The sequence below is a fragment of the Castor canadensis genome, chromosome 2 (genome assembly GCF_047511655.1).
Source record: "Castor canadensis chromosome 2, mCasCan1.hap1v2, whole genome shotgun sequence".
Taxonomy (NCBI): Eukaryota; Metazoa; Chordata; class Mammalia; order Rodentia; family Castoridae; genus Castor; species Castor canadensis.
The window spans coordinates 28,950,034-28,968,914 of record NC_133387.1 but is presented as its reverse complement, the minus strand read 5'-3'; the positions used below and the strand labels follow the sequence as shown (position 1 = coordinate 28,968,914).

The following is an 18,881-nucleotide window of genomic DNA, read 5'->3' as shown; positions in this document are numbered from 1 at the left end:
TGCACCTCATGTGATGGCAGTTATTATTTTAGCTAGAAGAAGTCAGAATTACCCTAGTGTGGCTCCATCATCTCAGGTAGGTTTTTGGAGTCATGGAGCTTAGGCTTTCTGCTTCCATACCCTAAATGCCATCTTGGATCTTGCCTGAGTTGACCTTTAAATATCTATCCTGTATTTGTATTCTTCATCTTAACTTCCATTAAGCTTTGATCACTGTGCTGATATATTTGTCAATGATTCCTTTTGGAATCTACAGCCTGATTCATAAGCACAGAGAATTTCCTACCCAAAAGTAAAACCATAACTGTGCCTGCCTACTGCAAGCTACATTTTCTCTTGCCTCTATAGATTAATAATTTTGATTTTAAAATGTCTTAACTTCCCTGAAGTGCTATGAGAGACCTGTATTAACTATATGTACAGATATGTATTAACTGTTATGGAAGCTTGGGACAGACAGTCACTTATGAAGCAGCTAACCTGGGTAAGAAACTTGCAATTTCTAGAAGGACTTTGCCTTTTAATGCAGGGCAAAAATCTGAAGAATTGTCCGTATAAAGACCAACTGTCTTTTATCTGGAAATTTATATTCTAAAGTGGGGGGGGGGGAACACTCTAATGGTATAGAAAAGATTCAGGCATGTATATAAAAAGATGCTTTTGTTTAATCAATATTTGAAGTAACACTTTTGCTAATGGATGATAGGAAAGTTAAGGTTTTTAACAGATACATGCTCCAACTCTTCAAAATATTGTGCACCACAGTTGAAATAAAAGCAATTTTTACACGTTAAGAAGTTTTCTTTGGTAGCTATGGTTTAAGTTCCCAGGTAAATGACAATATAGCACCTTCAAGGAGAACACAAAGAATACACATGCACAGTATACCATGTGACCTGTACCTAGATTTGAAGTAAAAAACAACAAAAGACATTCATCAAGGTGTTATTATGTTAGTCTAAAAGCAGCAGAGATGTCTATGAACTATCCATGCTTCACAACTGACAGATCTGAGGGACTGCCCCCATGTACAGTGACACATTCTTATCACAGTAATGGAAGCCTGACACTTTCAACCCATCAAATGCAGCCCTGAATGGAAAAGACATTTATCCCCATCTAAGATCATGACTTTGGGACCCTAACTGTTCTCAAATTGCCTAACAGCCTAAATCACAATGCAGCAGGGAAAATAATACAGAGCATTATTAACTTCCTGACCTCCAAAAGAAGATATGATGTCACATACCTGAGTGAACTTATGGGGTCCTGCTCATCAGTGAGTGTTAATACTACTTCTAAGTACCACAGGGCAAAGGCAAATCATCCTGCCCAGCTTTTATTAGCAAAGTCCCTTTTTCTTGAAATGCATGAGTAAAAAGGATTTGGAACTACTCAGAGATTCTCAGGGGCCAAAAGGTGATGAGATATTTTCCTTCCACTAACGTGATGTACTAGAATGTGACTCATAACATTCACAGAACCTGAAATTCTTGCTGAAAAGCATCATACAAGATGTTTTCCTTTCCTACATTATTATTCCTTTCACTAGGAATTCATCAAAGTATTAAATAATTATTTCCAAACAAGTGTGTCATGACGGTCCTAATCTGCATTTGGCAGCCTGGACTGGTCTGCAAAATTCTGATCACCTAAAAACCTCTAGAGAATATGGTGAAATCAGGCCCCAGGGTCTCCAGAATTATTTTATAGGGGAAATAACGCTGGAAAAAATACATCCCAAAATAATAATGAAATAATATTAACTAAAGGTAATAAATAACAAAACAGATAACAAGGATATATTATTATAAAAATGAAAATTTTCAAATCAAAGAAATGAAAGATTTGGACAAAAAAAAATCACAACAGAAGTAGAAAGTAAAATAATCAGAGAATTATCCACTGATGTTACTTACGCTGACTTATTATAAGCAATGAGTTTCTTCTATGTGTTCAGAAATGAAAAATACTTAATCCACTATAAAATGTGACAAAAGAAAAAATGAAGAATTATGTTTATGATTCTATTAAACACATGTACATGCCTTAGGGAAAACAGTCTTAAAACTGGGTACCAGCTAGATCATGAATTCAACTTTACATATGTATGCTATGTAAAGCTTTTAATAGTACATATTACTTTTATTAATAATAAATGCATGGTATGTAGAGGGCTCTAAATGTCTGCTGCATTGCCATACCTTTGTTAGTAAGCTTTCTGTTACTGTGACTAGATACCTGGGACAGTCCGTTTCTAAGTAGGAAAAGTTTATTTGGGCTCAGATTCTCGGTTTCAAGCCATGGTCCCTTAGCCTTGTTGTTCTGGACCTGTGTCAGGATCACATGGCAGAGGAGGCATGATCATGGCAGCTGGGAAGCAAAGAGAGAGAGGGGGAGGGGCCAGGGTCTCAATATTCCCTTCAAGGCTACGCAACCAATGATCCATTTTCCTCCCACTATGTCCCACCTCTTAAAGGTTCTACACCTCCCAATATCGCCACAGCCAGTGACCATGCCTTTAACACATGGACTTCTGGGCACATTCAAGATCCAAACTATAGCACCATCTTTGATTCTCTGCCTCATTGTACCATTCCACCACTCAACATATAGCAAATAAATGAAACAGTTGAAATGTGTGCATTTATTTATTCTTCACTAACAGTGAATGAGGCAGATCTGTATCTCTCAGTTTTAGTAAATAAATACACAAACGTATACATACATACATACACTATATAGTTATGTTTGTGTAAAATGGAATATTCATGATTTTAAATTTGACAAACACTGCCAGATAAAAAGCAGACTATTATATTGAGTTAACATCTCATTTAGTTATTAAAAAATTTGCAATATAATTATGTTTTACACAACACTATTAAAGAAGATAATATAAACAAGTCACTAAATATCATCACCATATTAAGTTGTCATGAAATAATTTCCAATATCACAGAGAGAAACAAGCAATCAAGATACACAATTGAGGTCAAAGAGACGAGCATCCAAGAAAATAATTCTGCTACATCTATTTAAAGTAAATCACCCTTTTAATACACTGTGGCTCTCTGAAACAAACACTTCTTCAGGCAGAACTAAGTTATTCAGATACCTCTGTACAAAAAAACAAAACCAGTAGGTACTATTTACCACTAAGAGGTGAGAAATTGAAGGTAAGGACATCTTTTAATGCCACACATGTGTTGACATTATTAACACTGCTCATATAAAAATCAAGACAGTAAAAGGAATCTTACTAGGGATGGTGGATGATACAGAAATCAGTGTCTGATACATGAAAAAACTGGCAAGGGTGATTTTTTTGTGTAGGGTAACAAAATTGCTTCCTTAAACAAACTGTAAATAGCAAATGAAAACAGTGCTTATTTATTTAATGTGCCTTTTCTTTTATTTCCCTGTAAGTTATCATACTGGATATTATAAGAAATAAGAACATTTTAACATATTCAGAAGAAGACATCATTAAGATAGAATTTATGTTTATAAAAAAATCTAAAATATTAATGAAAGTGTGAATTGCAAGTCTTGTCTGTATTTATAAGGATCTCACGGTAGTAACATTTTCTAAAATTACAGTAATTTTAAGTTGAATGGCAATATTAGATACAATCTTCTGCAACTGTAGTGTCAAAAATTTGATAGCAAATTTGTGGCTCCACTCCATTTGTGACATTATATGACTTGATAAAGCATTCTAACCATGGATATGTATCTATAAATCAAAAAGAAAATTCTATTTAGCCAGTAAAAGTAAACAAATAACTCTGGCAGTTGAGACTAATTTGATTTTTTCCTAACAACAAAGCTGATTCAGTATAGGGTTTTCAAAATATTTTAGCGCAATGATAATAAGCTGTCTCATCACTTTTTTATGCCTTTCCCCTGCTGACCTCCATATTTTTCTTAATTCACTAAAAAACAACTGAATCTGAATTTCAAATCAGCTTAAGCCCTTATACCTGTCCAGCTGAACCTCTCAGCAAGTAGCAGGTATGTAGCAGTCCAGACAGTGCAGGCATTCATCCACAGATGCCACTTCCCGGGTTTGGTTGTGATTACAACAAATCTATAGCTTCTAGAAAAGACTTTTGTTTCCTCAAGTTCAAGTCAAAAAGACTTTTAATACAGCAATCAATTTTAGTAATGGTAAAGTGAAACACACACTCCTACACCGTGGGTAGAAATATAAATAGGTAAAATGTTTTTGAAAAACAGTGTGTCAATGTGTATCAAAATCTTCCAAGGTCTGGGGATTTTAGTTCTAGCAACCTTGCCACAATAATTCAAATGGCAATCACAAATTAAAACTGAAAACAGACTTATGTTACAAATGAAAAAACTCCTCTATCATTTTAGAATTTTTATAAACTGAAAGCTGCTATAAGCCCTACTAAATAAATAACCCATAAAAATTAAATTAGCTAAATCTGTAGCAGCTAAACTTTACTACTGATAAAAATTGTGAGAAGAAACAAATAGTCTCAATATGATTCAGATCTGCAAGTTTCACCGATATAGAAACAATGGACACAGAAGAAAAACTGCCCTCTGATCTGAAGCAGACCTAACTGATTGATCACATGCTCTTGCAGAAGTGACTAAATCTCACAGAACTGTGATATAAAAATGTGAGCAATCTGAGGCTAGTTAACACTGAATAGAAAGTTCATCAGTGAATCAAACTGGATACATGCTGCTCATTACAGGTAATAGTTCTTGTCAAAATTCCATCCCCTTTTGGTTTAATTTCAAATAAAATGTTTTAATGCACAAACTCAGTGTCAAATGTGCTTGTGATTAAAATTATTTAAATTTATATGTGATTCATTTATATATAATAAAATTAAGGACTGGTGTTTAAGTTCAGGGCTTCACACTTGCAAAGCAGGCACTCTACCACTGAGCCACATCTCTAGCCCATTTTGCTCTGATTATTTTGGGGAAGGGGTCTTGCTAACTATTTGCAAAGGCTGGCCTCAAATCAAGATCCTCCCAATATTAGCCTCTTAAGTAGCTAGGATTACAGGTGTGAACCACTAGTGCCTATCAGTTTTCAGACTTATAAAGTCCACAGATTAGGTATAAGCCAGATGCTATTTCAAGAAAAAGAGACAGAAGGATTGGTTAAATATTATTGCCTACCAATTTTTACTCCCGGAGGACAAAACATATTCATGATCATATCCATACTTCTCTGAAGGTCATCATCCATTAGGATTTCTGATGCTGGAATCTGGAAAAATTTGCTCTTGAAAAAATTAGGATAAAGGAAATGATATTAATCATTAGTTATAATTAACACAGAAGTATTTCAGTATTATCTAATTTACTAAAATAGATTAGTGGCACGGGTGCTGTGACTGCAGCATGGTGGTGTTGGAGCAGTTTGGGGTTCCCATCGAGAGAGACAAAACCCTGCTGGTGTGGGAGCTGAGTCCCAGACCCATAGCCGAGGCCTTGCATGAGTGAAAGACCAAGATTCCAAGATGCCTGCTAGAGGGAGGAAGCAGAAAGCATGCTTCCTAAAGTAAAATCTTGGAGAGACACTGGAGAACACCTTACAGGAAAAACAAACAAGAAGAGGCAAAACTTTGACCCCTCCACACCTCCAGCCTGCACAGAGCATCACCACTTCATGTTAAATGGAGAAACCAGGAGGGCTCCCGTGCTGCCGCCAGACACCAGTGCCCAGACGGCTTGGGAAAATGTGAACTACAAGGTGAGCTAAGCGGTACGCGGTACTCCCACAGACAACCCTGGGCCAGATCACCATAGTCCCCTGGACAGACCCCCACCCAGGGGAAAAAAGGAGAAACTGAGTAATAAGCAATAAGAACAAAAAGACACATAGCAAAGAGGGCGGGGTAAGGGAAATCCCTCACAGAACTGTAAAAAAACAAGCCAGCTAGAGAAGGCAGGAGCAGCGGCACAAGCCCAGCAACCGGGAGTGGGAAAGCTTGTAAAAGTGGCGGTGGTAGGAAAACTACACAGGAGAGAGGGAAGGCCCACTTCCCATGTGAACTGTAAATACACACACCAGCCTGAGAAAGCGGGTGAAGTGTCACCTCCCCCACTGTGCTTGGAAAGGGGAAAGCTTGTATAAGTGTAGTCATGCCCAAAAGAACTCTAAGTAAACAAAGCCTTCAGGGCCAGGTGAGTGTTAAGCTCACTCCTGAGATCTGAATAAATAAAGCCACCAGCAACAGCAGGCTGACAGCAGTGGGAAAGTGAGCCTCAGCCTCAGATAGCCATCCACAGAACTGTCTATAGACTCTTGTTTTTATCTCCCTACCATTGATGAGACAACAACCAAACTACACCTGCATGCTGAAAAACTTACTGAAACTGTATTGCATTTGAACTTGGGACACTTTGTGGGTTTTTTTTTAGTTTTATGTTATTTTGTTTGTTTTTGTTTTTTTTTAGTTTTTTTCCCCTTTGATAAGACAACGAAAGAACTACTTCTGAGAAACTATCTCCAGGATTGGAGGATGAGGGACGAACACAAAAATTATTAAGACTGAAACTTTATTGCATTTGAACTTGGAGATATTTAATTTTTTTTCATTTATTTTTTATTTCTATTTTTCATTTTTTATTTTCAATTATCTGTCTCTCTAATGCCTATTCAGCTTACTGTTGATTAGTACACTATCTCTCCCTGTTTATATCTTTGAAACTTTTTTGTTGTTTTGTTTTTCTCTACTTTTTATTTATTTGTTTTTCCCTTTTTCGTTAACTTCTTTGCTTTCCAAGTCCTCAAACCCTTCCATTCTAAATATCATCAGTGTTATTATTACAAGCTAGAAAATACTTAATTGCACACAGTACAGGGACAATAACACCACCAAAGGCAATGATGGGAAGACAGAAAAACAAGGAAACCAGTTTCCCCACAGCAAAAAATTAGTACAGGAACCAGAGGGAAATGAAGAAAACAGATACTCAGATCCAGACTCCAACAAAACGAAGATAAACTATGCCAAAGGACCCAATGAACCCCACAAGAATAATCTGAAAGATGAAATCCTCCAAGTAATCAATGAGAATTTTATAGAGATGATACTGGATAGGGTCAAACAAAATGTAAGGAGACACTCAAGAAATTCCAAGACAACAAAAATAGAGAATTTGAAAAAGCACAAGAAGAAATAAAAGAAACCATAGAAGCACTGTATAAACACCAAAGTGAAACAAATAACACGATTAATAAAGAGATAAATGAACTCAGGGCAAAAAAGGACAACATTAAAGAGGAAGGGACTCAGGAAATGAAAAGCCTCAGAAAAAAGAATGAAACAGAATTGCAAAACAAAATGAAAGGCCAATCCAGCAGAATAGAAAAAACAGAAGACAGAATCTCAGAACTCAAAGATGAAATGGTAATTAAAGGAAAAAACCGAAGAACTACTAGTTAAACAACTCAACACCTGTGAAAAGAAAATGCAAGCACTCACCGACTCCATCAAAAGACCAAACATGAGAATCATGGGCATAGAAGAAGGAGAAGAGGTGCAAGCAAAGGGAATATGTAAAATATTCAACAAAATAATAACAGAAAGTTTCCCAAATCTAGAGAAATCTATTCCCATACATGTGCAAGAGGCCTCCAAAACACGAAACAGACCAGATCAAAATAGAAATACCCCATGGCATATCATCATCAAAACAAGTACAGAAACTAGAGAAAGAATATGGAAGGCTGTAAGAGAGAAAAAACAAATCATATACACAGGTAAACCCATCAAAATCACAGCAGACTTCTCAACAGAAACATTAAAAGCAAGAAGAGCTTGGGGTGAGATCTTCCAGGCACGGAATGAAAATAACTTCAACCCCAGGATACTCTACCCAGAAAAACTATCATTCAAAATAGATGGAGCAATAAAAGTCTTCCATGATAAGCAGAAACTAAAACAATATGTGACCACAAAGCCACCACTACAAAAGATTCTTCAAGGGATTCTGCACACAGAAAGTGACACCCAACTTAACCATGAAAAGACAGGCAGCACCAAACCACAGGAAAAGAAAAAGCTAGAGAGTAGAGAGTAAACTCAACTTAGGTACACACAATCAAACCTTCAAACAACTAAGACAACTAAAAGACAGGAATCACCATACCCATCAGTACTAAAACTTAATGTTAACGGACTTAATTCCCCCATCAAAAGGCACTGTTTGATGAAATAGATTAAAAAGGAAGATCTAACAATTTGTTGCTTACGGAGACCCATCTCACAGACAGAAAAAAGCATAGGCTTAGGATGAAAGGCTGGAAGAAGATGTACCAAGCCAATGGTCCCTAAAAACAGGCAGGAGTAGCAATACTTATCTCTGACAAAGTAGACTTCAAACCTACATTGATCAAACGAGATAAAGAAGGACATTCCATACTAATAAAAGGGAAATAGACCAAAAGGAAATAACAACCTATATGCACCCAATGTCAACGCATCCAGTTTCATCAAACATACCCTGAAGGACCTAAAAGCATATATTAACTCCAACACAGTGGTTGTGGGAGACTGTAACACCCAACTATCATCAATAGATAGGTCATCCAAAGAAAAAATCAATAAAGAAATCCTAGATCTAAAATATACAATAGATCAAACGGACCTACTTGATGTCTACAGAACATTTCATCCAACTTCTACACAATATACATTCTTCTCAGCAGCCCATGGAACTTTCTCCAAAACAGATCATATCCTAGGGCACAAAGCAAGTCTCAGCAAATATAAGAAAACAGAAATCATACCATGCATTCTACATGATCACAATGCAATAAAACTAGAACTCAACAAGAAAAGTAAAGACAAAAACCATGCAAACAGTTGGAAACTGAGTAACTCACTGCTTAATGAACAATGGGTGATTGATGAAATAAAAGAGGATATTAAAAGGTTCCTGGGAGTCAATGAAAATGAAAACACAACCTACCGGAACCTATGGGACACAGCTAAGGCAGTCCTGAGAGGAAAGTTTATAGCCATGAGTGTATATATTAAAAAGTCCGAAAGATCCCAAATCAAGGACCTAATGATATATCTCAAAATAACAGAAAAACAAGAACAAGCAAATCCCAAAACAAATAGGAGAGAAATAATAAAAATAAGAGCTAAAATCAATGAAACAGAAACCAAAAAAACCATACAAAGAATCAATGAAACAAAAAGTTGGTTCTTTGAAATAATAAACAAGATTGACAGACCCCTGGCAAACCTGACTAAAATGAGGAGAGAAAAAACCCAAATTAATAGAATCAGGAATGCAAAAGGGGAGATAACAACAAACACCATCGAAGTCTAGGAAATCTTCAGAGACTACTTCGAGAACCTATATTCAGATAAATTCGAAAATGTTAAAGAAATGGACAGATTTCTAGATACATATGATCATCCAAAACTGAACCAAGAGGATATTAATCACCTGAATAGATCTATAACACAAACTAAAATTGAAGCAGCAATCAAGAGTCTCCCAAAAAAGAAAAGTCCAGGACCTGAAGGATTCTCTGCTGAATTCTATCAGACCTTTAAAGAAGAACTGATACCAACCCTCCTTAAACTGTTCCACAAAATAGAAAGGGAAGGAAAACTGCCTAACACATTTTATGAAGCCAGTATTACACTTATCCGAAAACCAGGCAAAGACACCTCCAAAAAGGAGAACTATAGGCCAATCTCCTTAATGAACATTGATGCAAATCCACAACAAAATAATGGCAAACTGAATTCAACAACACATCAAAAAGATTATTCACCACGACCAAGTAGGCTTCATCCCAGGGGTGCAGTGGTAGTTCAACATACGAAAAACAATAAACGTAATAAACCACATTAACAGAAGCAAAGACAAAAACCACTTGATCATCTCAATAGATGCAGAAAAAGCCTTTGATAAGATCCAACACCATTTCATGATAAAAGCTCAAAGAAAACTAGGAATAGAAGGAAAGTACCTCAACATCACAAAAGCTATATATGACAAATCTACAGCCAGCATTATACTTAACAGAGAAAAACTGAAACCATTCCCTCTAAAACAAGGAACCAGACAAGGATGCCCCTATTTACAGATGACATGATCCTATACCTTAAAGACCCAAAAAACTCTACTCAAAAGCTCCTAGACACCATCAATAGCTATAGCATATTCACAGGATATAAAATGAACATAGAAAAATCATTAGCATTTCTATACACTAATATTGAACAAAATGAAAAAGAATATATGAAAACAATTCCATTTACAATAGCCTCAAAAAAAATCAAATACCTAGGTGTAAACCTAACAAAGGACGTGAACGACCTCTACAATGAAAACTATACATTTCTGAATAAAGAGATTGAGGAAGACTACAGAAAGTGGAGAGATCTCCCATGCTCATGGATTGGCAGAATCAACATAGTAAAAATTTCTATACTCCCAAAAGTAATCCTCATGTTTAATACAATTCCCATCAAAATTCCAATGACATTCATTAAAGAGAGTGAAAAATCTACTGTTAAATTTATATGGAAACACAAGAGGACACGAATACTCAGTCAAAAGAACAATGGTAGAGGTATCACAATACCTGACTTCAAACTACATTACAAAGCAGTAACAAAAAAAACAGCATGGTACTGGCACAACAACAGACATGAAGACTGGTGGAACAGAATAAGAGGACCCAGATATGAAGCCACACAACTATAACCAACTTGTCTTTGACAAAGGCGCTAAACATATACAATGGAGAAAAGACAGCATCTTCAACAAAAACTGCTGGGAAAATGGTTAGCAGTCTGCAAAAAACTGAAACTAGATCCATGTATATCACCCTATACCAATATTAACTCAAAATGGATCATGGATCTTAATATCAGATCACAAACTCTAAAGTTGATACAGGAAAGAGTAGGGAATACTCTGGAATTAGTAGGTATGGGTAAGAACTTTCTCAATGGATCCCCAGCAGCACAGCAAGTAAGAGATAGCATAGATCAATGGGACTTCATAAAACTAGAAAGCTTCTGCTCAACAAAAGAAATGGTCTCTAAACTGAAGAGAACACCACAGAGTGGGAGAAAATAATTGCCAGCTACACATCAGACAAAGGACTGATAACCAGAATATATAGGGAACTTAAAAAACTAAATTCTCCCAAAACTAATGAACCAATAAAGAAATGGGTAAGTGAACTAAACAGAAATTTCTCAAAAGAAGAAATTCAAATAGCCAAAAAACACATGAAAAAAATGCTCACCATCTCTAGCAATAAAGGAAATGCAAATTAAAACCACACTAAGATTCCACCTCACCCGTTAGAATGGCCATTATTAGCAATACCACTAACAACAGGTGTCGGCGAGGATGCGGGGAAAAACAAACCCTCTTAACACTGCTGATGGGAATGTAAACTCATACAACCACTCTGGAAAATAATCTGGAGGCTACTTAAAAAGCTAAACATTTATCTACCATTTGATCCAGCAATACCACTCTTGGGGATATACCCAAAAGACTGTGACACAGGCTATTCCAGAGGAACCTGCACACCCATGCTTATTGCAGCACTATTCACAATAGCCAAGTTATGGAAACAGCCAAGATGCCCCACTACTGACGAATGGATTAAGAAAATGTGGTATCTATACAGAATGGAATTTTATGTAGCCACGAAGAAGGAAATGTTATCATTCGTTGGTAAATGGATGGAATTGGAGAACATCATTCTGAGTGAGGTTAGTTTGGCCCAAAAGACCAAAAAGCATATGTTCTCCCTCATATGCAGACATTAGATCAAGGGCAAACACAACAAGGGGTTTGGACTTTGAGCACATGATAAAAGCTAGAGCACACAAGGGAGGGGTGAGGATAGGTAAGACACCCAAAAAACTAGATAGCATTTGTTGCCCTCAGTGCAGAGAAACTAAAGCAGATACTTTAAAGCAATTGAGGCCAATAGGAGAAGGGGACCAGGAACTAGAGAAAAGATTAGATCAAGAAGAATTAACCTAGAAGGTAACACACATGCACAGGAAATCAATGCAAGTCAACTCCCTGTATAGCTATCCTTATCTCTACTAGCAAAAGCCCTTGGTCCTTCCTATTATTGCTTATACCCTCTCTTCAACAAAATTAGAGATAAGGGCAAAATTAGAGATAAGGGTTGGGGGGGAGAGGGAGGGTTGGGGGGGAGAGGGAGGGGTGAGAGGCAAGGGAGAGGGCGGGAGAAAGGGGGAGAAATGACCCAAACATTGTATGCACATATGAATAAAAAAAAAAAAAGGTGTGAAAGACCTGCTATGATGAGCTCTCATGAGTGATCATGATGAGTTTAAAATGCAATAAAGTATAGGGTTCTGTTCTCTTTTTATAGATTAAAATGTTAAACTTAAAAAAAAAATTTACTAAAATAATCTAGAATTTTTCATGGTATTAAAACTAGAATTCATAAAGCAGAGTGCAGGTCTGAAGTCTAAAATATGATTTGCTTGTTTGAATCTTAAAAAAGCTTTGGTGTGTGTGTGTGTATTTTTCACATTTAATTTTTCTGACACGATAATAACAATGATGAATAAAAACAGTGAGGCTCACAATTCTTTTTTGTATATGGGAAAATAACTCCAGTGTTAAATCCCAAAGCATTACACACATAGTATTCATTTATTCAGTTTTTTTTTCTTCCCTATTATAAGTTTCAGGGAAGACAGGATTTTGCTTGTGTTGCTACTGTTGTATCCCCATCACAAAATGTCACATAGTAGGTCCACAGTAAATATTTACTTAATAAGTGACTAAATGAAGTGTGAAGACAGGAGGAAAAAATGTTCTGAACCTCACCTCAGATTCTTTCCAACGTGTGAAGTAAAAAAATTTCACCTTACAATAATAGGTCTGGTCTTTGCCATTAGCTTGTTGGAGCAATCTCTAAGCCTTTAGGATGTCTCACATGACAGGAGGAAATGACTGTGTTTACTTGGGGCCGTGGGCCACACAGGATATCTAAGCATCAGCTTGACCTCAGGAGGGGTTGAAGACAGATCAGCCATGCACGGGGTAGTTATGCCTACACTAGGAGTCTGAATTATCAGGGTTCAGGTTAAGATCTCTGGCAGGCAATGATCCTTGTATATTGTTATACATTGTTGCAGGAAAAGTAACAGTTTACAACTTCATGGGGAGAAGACAACCTCTATAAATTACCAAAATTAAGGGTGAACCCAGGGACTTCTGAATTTATAATTTGTGTCGGAAGTGACAGCAGTCTTGTAAACTGCTCCAAACTGTCACGTAAAAATACCTATTTTCTTATAATATGAAATGTGAAGGTTTAAAAAGTACCTTGATCATGATCACTAATAATGCCTATAAAGCATTTCCCTAGTTCTGCTCTTTGGCTCTGGAGAATTACCTGCCAGGTAAAGTGAGTGACTCCTAAATTTTAATTTCTCAACTTTTCATTTTTCAAATATTTGATTTATATTTTCATATCAAAAGAGAAACAGATAGATACTTTTAGATTTATGTGCTTTATTTTACTTATACTTTTAAATTGCCTTAAATCCTTTTAGGAACAGAGAAGGTATGAAAAAATGCAATAATTTTTTTTTAAATATTATTTTTAATTTAGAAATATCTTCACTAGCTGTTACTTACAGAATCCATGAGGTAAGCTTCTAACACACCCGTTCCATCATCAAGAGTAAATGTCATAACAAACACATACTGCAGGGGCACAATACCCAGTGCTGTGAAGGAAAAAAGAGTAAACCATGAGTCTGCTGTCCTTTGTTATCAAAGTAAAGTTAAAACAGTTTAATTCTAATATGCAGTTTATTAAATGCACTCAAATTTATTTTGGAACATTCCACCGTATTTACATAGAGGTAATGTCTCATAAACAACTGTATCTTTGATTGATATTATTTTATCTTTAACATGCCCTTATACCTTTATAGAAACCATAAAAAGTGCTAGATAAAATGCATTACATGCTAATCTTATTAAAGATCAAATTAAAATACCAGGATGTTCTAAAAAATAGTGTTTTAAGAATTGGGTATCCATTATTGTTTTTTAAGAGATAATATCACTTGTTTGAACAAAAATGTCAGAATCTGGGATTTCACAATTTGGTAAGATGAGGAGGAAGGAAGAACTTGCAGATGTTAAATTCCATGAGAATTCATAGGTAAGATGAACACCTTCATGTTTAGAAGAGGTAGACACTGAATGTTTATAGAATGTTATGGTAGCTCCCATCTAAGAAAGTCGCATTCAAACAGTAGGACTAATTAAGGAGGCAAGTAAGAAGACATGCTAGGTCCTACAGGTAAGAATTTAAACATGAAATGATACTATTAATACTATAGAAGAGGTGTTTTTTTTAGGCTTCAAAATGTCTGAAAACATTAAATCTGAGCTAAAACCAAGAAGACTCAACTTAAACTTTATGCTGAGGGGCCACACAAGCAATCAAGAAAACTACATTAAGAACACAGTGAGGAGGGCAAGTCTGATATCAAGAAAGTCATTTGACTGCTACAAGTGAATTTCATATGATAACAAAATATGAGACAGTAATATCATACAGCTGGATTTAAAAAAAGAAAACACAACCAAGTACACAAATATATATTTATATACTGAAATTTCAGTCTAGTAGAAAAAAGCTGAGCGCTCAGTTTTGGGGAAATAATGATTTTTCACCATATTCTGAATCAGTCAACCTACATCTGCAGTTCTCTGTTAAGCTTTGAATGGCAAGCCTTAAAAAGGATAATCAGCAAAGTGTAGTGTTTATTAAGAGACAAAATAGCAAGGAAAGTAGAAAACTCCTAAAGAAAGGGAGGGTACCTGCTTGAAGAAATAAAGATTCAAAGCAGGCTTGATAGATGTCAAATGTACTAAGTCTGTTTATCTTATAGAAGAGGAAATGGACATACTCTGAGTAATTCTTGTAGACAGAATTTGGCCCATACTAAAGTCATAGTTAGGTAGACAATGAGTCAATATTAAGAACTTCTTCAAAATTAATGAAATATTCTGCTTTACAATGTAATGAGTATCATGTCACTGAAAGAGTTTTAAACAAAGGATGGATTACAACAGTGAAGAATGCAATATAAAAAGATTCTGTTAGTTCTAGTTAAAGATTGGTATTGGGAGAAAAGAAACAGCTGCCTCTAAAACCTTTGTCAATGTAACGATACCATACACTGGAGAAAATTTTCAGAACCTGTATTCATGATCAATGAAAACAAATTATTGCATATTAAAATATACAATATTAAAAATATTAAAAACACTGACAGATGCTTGACAGTGGCTTTGCAAGTATTTAAAAAATTTACTCTGCATTTATATTACAATCACTGTAATTTTACTTAACAAAATTTAAACTAGGTCAGCCTTATATATCTACAAATATTGAAATACAATCAGTGAGATGAACCCAACACACAGACAATTGAAACTGCAGGACAGGAAAATTTGGCTGACCTTCTGCCACAGAAGAAGGAATCCATGATGTTTTATCGACAACGGAGTTCAAATTTGGTATTGGTCGTAAACTAGAACATTGCTTACATCTGAAATTATAACAGAAAAATAATAAATATTTAAAAATAATTTAAATCATTCCATTCTTATAACATTTTTGCTGTTCAAGCATGTGTAGTTTTATAAAGTACATTACTGAACAAAAAATGCTATACCCTATTATATTATAATGTGCTTGCTTCAAAAGATAATTATAAATATAAGCCTTTTACACAGAAAGATACTATGGAGTTCAGAATGAACAACTCTTAAGTTGAGACCTTGGGACTGGATTCCAGGTCCAAATCATTAATTTGGCTGTGAGTTTCCTTGTTTATTAAAACAAAAGGCTGAAGGAGAAATAAGTTGTAAGAATTCTGATTTTATGGCTCTACAAGCAGTATCTAATAGCTAAAGTCTTACATAACCAACAGGAGAAAACTGTCCTGTAAAGCAGTCCGAATTCAGGAATTAATATATTTATAGACACATATGGAGACTTATAGTTAAGAGACCTAATATTAATGTTTTGAACTGTAAATACATATAAAAGCACACAATTATTAAATCTGTTCTTATTTGATATGGGTATTTTGCTTTCCTTATATATCACCATATTTTAAGTATGAAATTTTAGTACATCATCATTCTGTGCATGAGGTACGGTAAGACAATGTCCTTGCACAATACGTGTGAGTAAAACAAAACAATAAAAATGTAAAAGATTCCTTTTTATTTGTACTTTGGGGAAAACTGCGGGTAACTATATTAAATTTTATCACCTAATTACCAAGTACATAGATGTCTCTTCTCTTAATAAGAACCAAAAAAAGATAACTGAATGAAAGGTATTATGCATAAAACAAAAAAGGACTCAGATTAATTAGCACTGACACTGACAAAGCAAGTATATTAATTCAAAATTAAGCTTAATTAGATAATTCATTATTTCCAAATTAAAAAGTTAAAAAAAGAAAATTGGAACCATTAAAAAGAAAAAATCAATCCACAGCTTGGCATATAATTCCACGCCTATAATCCCAGCTACTTGGGAGGCAGAGATGTGAAGGATTATGACTTGAGGCCAGTCCAGGTAAAAAGTTAGTGAGACCCCCCATCTCAACAAATAAGGCAGGAATGGTGGTGAGCACCTGTCTTCTTAGCTCCATAGGAAGCACAAGTAGGAGGACTGTGGTCCAGGCTGGACCAAGCAAAACATGGTGAAACCTACCAAAAATATAGTTAAAGCAAAAAATGCTGAGGGCATGGCTTGAGTGGTAGAGCTCCTGCTTAGCAGACTCCCGAGTTTAAGCCTCAGTACCACCAAAAAAGGAAAAAAGAAAGTAAACCAGCACAAGACAAGAAAAAAAGGTATTTTTTAATATAGTAAAAATGTGATAAGTAGAAGCAATAAAAATATATACAAAATATTTGAACTCACTCGATAAAAATAAATGAAATTTAGTCATATGCTTTTATTTACAAGTGACATACTACAATCATAAGAAAACGAAGCTTGAAAGCAAAGGGAATCCAAGAAATTACTAACTTAAAAATAGCTGGTAACAAAAATATTAGCAAAAATAAACCTTATGGCAGAAAAATGACTTTATGTAAGTGTATTCAGAAAGATGAATCTTGAGTTTACCAGGAAGAAAAATAATACTGTACCTAAATGAAGAAAAGAGCCTCAAAATATATAAGGCATATGGTGACAGAATAAAAGGCCACAGTCATATTTACAAAAATCTGTCTAAAAGTGATTGGACATTATGAAAGGAAATGAAGTTTTGGTTATGATTATGAACGTTGATTTAGTGAACATTAAAAGAAAACCTCACTCAACTATTACAGAATACGTATTATTTTTAAACATACTCTGTAAAATATACAAATCTGAATATTCATTCTAGGATAAAGCAAAACTGAAAAATCTTAAAGACCCATAATGACTAAAAAACAATCTAAGTAAAATACAAATGAATACAAAAATAGGCAAAAGATGGGAACATGGGATTAACAGAATAGGACCGAGTGTTAAATATTGCTTAAACCTGCTAGGCATTTAGGAAATCTAAATAAAAACCTCCACAGATACCATCAGAAGCTCAAAAAATTACAAGTTAGATGAATATCAAGTGTTGGAAGGAACCTGGAAGATTCTCTTTTTGCAGTACTGGGGATGGGACCCAGGGCACTCTACCTCTCAAAAGGCCTACACTCCTAGGCCTTCTGTTTGTATTTTGTTTCTTGCGGGAGGGTCTTACTAACTTTTCCTGACTGGCCTCAACTTGTAATCCTCCTGCCTCTGCCTTCTTGAGTAGCTAGAATTACAGGCAAGTGTACCATGCTCAGTTAGAAATTGAAAATTTTATAAATATTGATGAGATCATAAATTGTTAAAAACCACTGGATGAATAATTTGTTTTTTCTTATAAAGTAAAAAATATTCATACCTATGATCCAGTAATTCCAACAACTGGTAAATAGTAGTAACATATCTGGCAAGGACTCAGCAAAAAATTCATTTTAGACTATGACCTATTATATAATTCATTTTAGACTATGACTATATATATAGTATAAACATACTACAATTGAAACACAAGTTTAGGCAACAGCACTGACACTTACTATGTAAGATGTTCCCTGTTCTCCATTCTCTCATTCTATTTCACACAGCCATATTATGACATTGAAAATAAACTGCTAGTCATTACCCACTGAACTGATTTTATGATAAGAGAAATAATATAAGAAACATAACAGGACTTCACTAAACATTATCATCCGTAAATGAAACAAACAGAAATAAAATCTGACCTTTCATAGGAAAATGGCTAATAAATTATGACAAATTCATAAAATAATATACATATATAAATACCCTAACTCCACAGCTACATGCATCAATTTGGATAAATCTTGAAAATAACACTAAGTAAAAAAAAAATGCAAGCTGTAAAAGAGCAGGCATAGTGTAAAACAGCTTCCTCATCTTGTATTTTAAAAAGAACAAAATAACATGCTATACTGCTTTAGAGTCCACACACATCTATTATAATAAGGGAATTAAAACAATGATGAGGACTGACTCCAAGGTTGGGGAAGTAGCTACCTTTGAGAAGGAAGGGTTAGAGAAGGGACTGGTATAAGGACCTATTTCTTCACTTGAAAATTTAACTCTTTAAACATACAGGTCTGAAAAATGGCAAAAAGTAAACATTTGTTAAATTTAGGTAGTGAGTACAAAACTGTTCTGACGTTATTTTTGGTATTTTTAAGAAATTTAAAATTATTTCATAATTAAAAACAAA

The 18,881-nt window shown here is 35.0% G+C and overlaps 1 protein-coding gene across 19 annotated transcripts in view; it reads right to left on the bottom strand.

The window, feature by feature from the left end:
• Positions 1 to 641: 641 nt before the first annotated feature.
• Positions 642 to 18,881, bottom strand: part of Pot1 (protection of telomeres 1) — a 101,570-nt gene continuing 83,330 nt past the window's right edge. For 18 of the 19 annotated variants that reach the window (XM_074064021.1, XM_074064033.1, XM_020180261.2 and 15 more), the window contains 4 exons: positions 15,526 to 15,614; positions 13,681 to 13,772; positions 5,170 to 5,275; positions 2,633 to 3,739 (listed from right to left, as the gene is read on the bottom strand). In XM_074064021.1, the coding sequence (XP_073920122.1) occupies positions 3,627 to 3,739; positions 5,170 to 5,275; positions 13,681 to 13,772; positions 15,526 to 15,614 (400 nt within the window). In that variant the 3' untranslated portion in view covers positions 2,633 to 3,626. Of the gene's footprint in view, positions 2,374 to 2,632; positions 3,740 to 5,169; positions 5,276 to 13,680; positions 13,773 to 15,525; positions 15,615 to 18,881 lie in introns of those variants that run through there. The other variant, XM_020180265.2, reaches the window with a different exon arrangement.